Source organism: Babylonia areolata, chromosome 29, assembly GCF_041734735.1.
Source record: "Babylonia areolata isolate BAREFJ2019XMU chromosome 29, ASM4173473v1, whole genome shotgun sequence".
Taxonomy (NCBI): Eukaryota; Metazoa; Mollusca; class Gastropoda; order Neogastropoda; family Buccinidae; genus Babylonia; species Babylonia areolata.
Genome location: NC_134904.1, coordinates 27,800,251 through 27,805,250, shown reverse-complemented (window position 1 = coordinate 27,805,250; position 5,000 = coordinate 27,800,251). Strand labels below are relative to the sequence as shown.

The window sequence follows — 5,000 nt, the reverse complement described above, 5'->3', positions numbered from 1 at the left end:
TGGCTGCTCACGTGTGTAGATCGTGTGCCAAAAAAAAAATATATATATATATATATATATACATAGTCCTGAGACAAGCAGAAATTCCTGGCACTGGCTGACTGCCGGGGTCACTTGGGAGTGACGACTGTAGCTTCCACTCTGTAGGTATACAGGACAGAGTTGAGAAAGGAGCTCCTCTCCACCACCATCACCACCCCCACTCCTCACACCCTCGTCTTTCTCCCCCCCCCCCCCACGCCCCCGTCTCCCCCCAGTCTCTCCTCTGTACCCCTCTCACCCCCCTCACCCCGCCTCCCCACGAACTCCCAAAGGTAATGCTTTTCTCAGAGCGGAAAGATTGAGAGTAAAAACATCTTGGCTCGCGACCCCGAGATTGTACAGTACCAACCGCCGTGAAGAAGTGGTTAAGACATTCGTGTACTGCCACTTGAGAGGTCGCTGGTTCGAACCCGCTCAGATGTTATATTTTTTTTTTCTTGTTGTTTTGTTTTGTTTTTCTCATGTCAGCGTTAGGTGGGTTATGGAAACAAGAACATACCCAGCATGCACACCCCGAAAACGGAGTATGGCTGCCTACATGGCGGGGTAAAAACGGTCATACACGTCAAAGCCCACTCGTGTACATACGAGTGAACGTGCGAGTTTCAGCCCACGAACGAAGAAGAAGAAGAAGGAGAAGGATTTCTCTTTCGAGATTATGAAGTATTCTGTACGGGAAAGAGAACGCTGTGTCGGAAAGTGTCTGTGACACGTGCTGAACGTGAGGCTGTCAGTGATGGGAATGTAACAGAAGGAAGATGTTTGTAAAAGCTGTGTAAGGCAAGAGACCCTGTGTTGGTCGACGACAATGACTGCTCGTTTCATTTGTCTTTCCTCCACGTCCAAAAGCAATGCTGTCAATAGATACATACGCACGCACATACGCGCATACTCAGGCATACACATACACACACACTCACTCACTAACACACACACAAACTGAACACACACACACTCACTCACTCACTCACACACTCACTCACTAACACACACACACACACACACACACACTCACACACACACTCACTCACTAACACACACACACACACACACACACACACACTCACACACACACTCACTCACCACTCACTCACACACTCACTCACTAACACATACACACACACTCACACACACACTCTCTCACACACACTCACTCACTAACACATACACACACACTCACACACACACTCACTCACACACACTCACTCACCACTCACTCACACACTCACTCACTAACACATACACACACACTCACACACACACTCACACACACACTCACTCACTAACACATACACACACACTCACACACACACTCACTCACACACACTCACTCACCACTCACTCACACACTCACTCACTAACACATACACACACACTCACACACACACTCTCTCACACACACTCACTCACCACTCACTCACCACTCACTCACACACACACACACACACACACACACACACACACACTCACACACACACTCACACACACACTCACTCACACACACTCACTCACCACTCACTTACTCACACAGACAGAAAGAGAGATAGACACACAAAGAACAAGACAGATAAATAGACAGACAGACAGACAGACAGACAGACAGAGGGATAGATAGATAGATAGATAGATAGATAGATAGATAGATAGATAGATAGAGAGAAGACAAAGAAACAGAGGCAGAAAGAGAGAGAGAGAGAGAGAGAGAGAGAGAGAGAGAGAGAGAGAGAGAGAGAGAGAGAGAGAACACGTGTTTTTCGTTGTTTTTAAATCACGTTTTTATTCGCAGGAATCCGAGGACAACAAAACAATGCTCGTTATGAAATTACAAACATTGCTTTGTCTACCGTGTTACAAAGCTGAACATAATAAAATTATATCATAAATAATTCTAAATGACAGGATCAGCAATGGAACCAGTACACACATTAAGCAGTTGTACCAAAGGCAAAAACGTGTAACTTGTATAAAACATTTTGTTTAGACATATACTCAACCACTCATTTTGGAGACACGCATACAGTCTCTCTCTGTCTCTCTCTGTCTCTCTGTCTCCTCTCTCTATACACACACACACACATATATGCAAACACACACACCACTCACACACACACACACACACACACACACACACACACACACACACACACACACACACACACACACACACAGATAAGTCAACGAGCAGACGCATTGTGACTGCTGCGACATGTATCATACACATGTGAAACCCACAAACATTGTAAATAAATACGACACTGAATGTTTCCATTCTAGACACCAAGCGAAAAGTGATGGGGTTGCGAACTGCTGCAATCTCTGCATCGTTAAGTTTGCTTATCCTTAAGAATTTTCCGATGTCTGCGCTCACTCCATCGACTTGGGAGCATTCCTATCGCCAAGCAGCGCGAGGTTTGCCTATCTTTCAGACTGTTCCTCCGTCAGCGCTAACTCCACAGACTTGGGAGCATTCCTATTCGCCAACCATCAGTAAAGATCGCTCCCGCAAACCAGCCCGGTGTAAACAGCCTCTCAAACTACCCCCTATGCCAGGTTTTACTCCCCCCCCCCAACCCCCAACCCCCTCCCCCCAGGCGGGTTTTAGGGCAGTCGGCGTGGGCTGGTTCCTAAAGGCCAATTTACAACCCGGAAGTTTTTTCACAGCTAGTCTACATTGCAATGTACTATATCGTATTTGTCGTATTGCATTGTATTGTATTGTACTTTGTATTGTATTGCATTACTCTTTTTTTGTCACAACAGATTTCTCTGTGTGAAATTGGGGCTGCTCTCCCCAGGGAGAGCGTGTCGCGAAACTGAGAGCGCTTCCCATTTTTTTTTTTTTTTTTTTTTTGTGTGTGTGTGTGTGTGTGTATTTTGTCCTGCCTGCAAAACTTTTTTTTTATATTTGTTTCTCCTATCGAAGTGGAATTTTCTACAGAATTTTGCCAGAAACAACCCTCTTGTTGCCGTGAGATCTTTTACGTGCGCTAAGTGCATGCTGCAAACGGGACCTCGGTTTATCGTCTCATCCGAAAGACTACCGTCCAGGCCACCACTCAAGGTCTAGTGGAGGGGGAGAAAATACTGGCGACTGTGCCATGATTCGAACCAGTGCGCTCAGATTCTCTCGCTTCCTGGGCGGACGTGTTACCACTAGGCCATGACTGCACATAGATGACGAGGTTACTGTAGCCCTTTCATCGCCAGTCACATCGGAGTGCAGCATTCCCCTTGTACTGTAAGCACTGAGATGATGGCGTCTAAAATTAGCTGGGGATTCCCCGTGTGATGTGTAGAAAATATGGCCTATCTTACCACCGCGAAAGATTAAGAGCAGTGGGTTGATGGATAATGGACCCATCATCTGGTCATTTCAGTGACATGGGTGCTGTGACTGGCTGGTGCTGAAAGGGTAGACATATTTTTACCCTGGGATGAAAACCCAGCAGGGGGCAGGGGGTACGGATAGGCTGCTACACCGTGCCTGTGTCTTGTTTGTACTGGGCTTTCATTCACACAACCTGAGGTGTGTGTTGTTGTTTTTTTTAGAATTATGCAGGCCGCAACATTTCGTTTTAGCGTGTTGGCAGAAGTACTTTTTTTTTCAACAAAAAAATAACACGGCATACCGGTGGAAATTGCTGTTGAGAATACTGGGTGGCTAAACTTATCGAGTACACACACACACACACACACACACACACACACACACACACACACACACATACGCGCGCGCGCTGCACTATGGGTGGATTTGCCGGCATATTAATGGAAACATGTTAAGTATAATAATTATATCGATATATAAAGGAACATCTGTGTGAATTGTAATAGAATGAGTATAAGGCATTGTCTGGCAATCTATGGACATAATAAATATAGATATTCGTTAATGGTACATGAAGAGAGAGAGAGAGACAGACAGACAGACAGACAGACAGACAGAGACAGAGACAGAGAAACAGAGACAGAGGGAGAAAGAGAGAGGGAGAGAGGGGGGGGGGGAAAGAGAGACAGAACACTAATAACAAACCCGTCTCATCACACACACACACACACACACACACACACACACATATATATATATATATATATATATATATATATATGTATATATATGCATATATATTTATACACACAGACAGAGAGACAAACATGCAAACAGAGAAAGTGTCAGCAGGTACGCACTCACAATAGATAATTGAGCAGCATTAAAAAAAACAACAACAGTAAATAAAAAACAAAAACAAAAAAAAGTGTTGTTTGGAACAGTCAGTATCCGCTTGGCAACAAGTGAGTATACAATGGAGGGTAGTTGGGTTTGTTTTGTTTTGCTTTTTTTTCCACTTCTTTTCTTTTCTGTACTTTTAGGAATATATATCGTGGGCTTGCATAGAAGAATCAGGTAACCGGCTTTCCTTCAGTGGGGGCAAAGTCCATGCTTTTGACCCAGTTCCAAGCTCTCTCTCTCTCTCTCTCTCTCTCTCTCTCTCTCTCTCCCTCCTTTCTCTGATCTCTCTCTCTTTCTTTCATCTCACTCTCTCTTATCTCACTTTCTCTCTCTCTCATCTCCCCTCTCTCTCTCATATATATCTCTCCCCCCTCTCTCTCTTTCTCCTTTCCCTCTTTTTCTTTCTGTCTCTCCCCACTCTCCCTCTCTCTCATCTCTCTACCCCCCTTCTCTCCCTATCCACTCTCTCCCTCTCCCTGTCACTCTCTCTCACTCCTTTCTCTCTCTTTCAATTTCCATCCCCTACACACAACTGCCGAACACCCCCCCCACACACACACACACACACACATACCAGCCAGCCATCTTTCTCTCTCTCTTAAACAGAAGACACCCTCTCACAGGCACACAGCAAAGGTTCACTCGCAGCAGCAGCAGCAGCAACAGCATCATCATCAGCAGTGTCAACACCAGTGTCAGCAGCTGTAGGAGTAGCTGCAGCAGATGT

The 5,000-nt window shown here is 45.4% G+C and overlaps 1 protein-coding gene across 2 annotated transcripts in view; it reads right to left on the bottom strand.

Moving 5' to 3' along the window:
* Positions 1-4,123: 4,123 nt before the first annotated feature.
* Positions 4,124-5,000, bottom strand: part of LOC143302307 (organic cation transporter protein-like) — a 42,615-nt gene continuing 41,738 nt past the window's right edge. For both annotated transcript variants that reach the window (XM_076616917.1, XM_076616918.1), the window contains exon 10: positions 4,124-5,000. This exon is cut by the window's right edge and continues 300 nt beyond it. In XM_076616917.1, coding sequence (XP_076473032.1) covers positions 4,872-5,000 — 129 coding nt within the window. In that variant the 3' untranslated portion in view covers positions 4,124-4,871.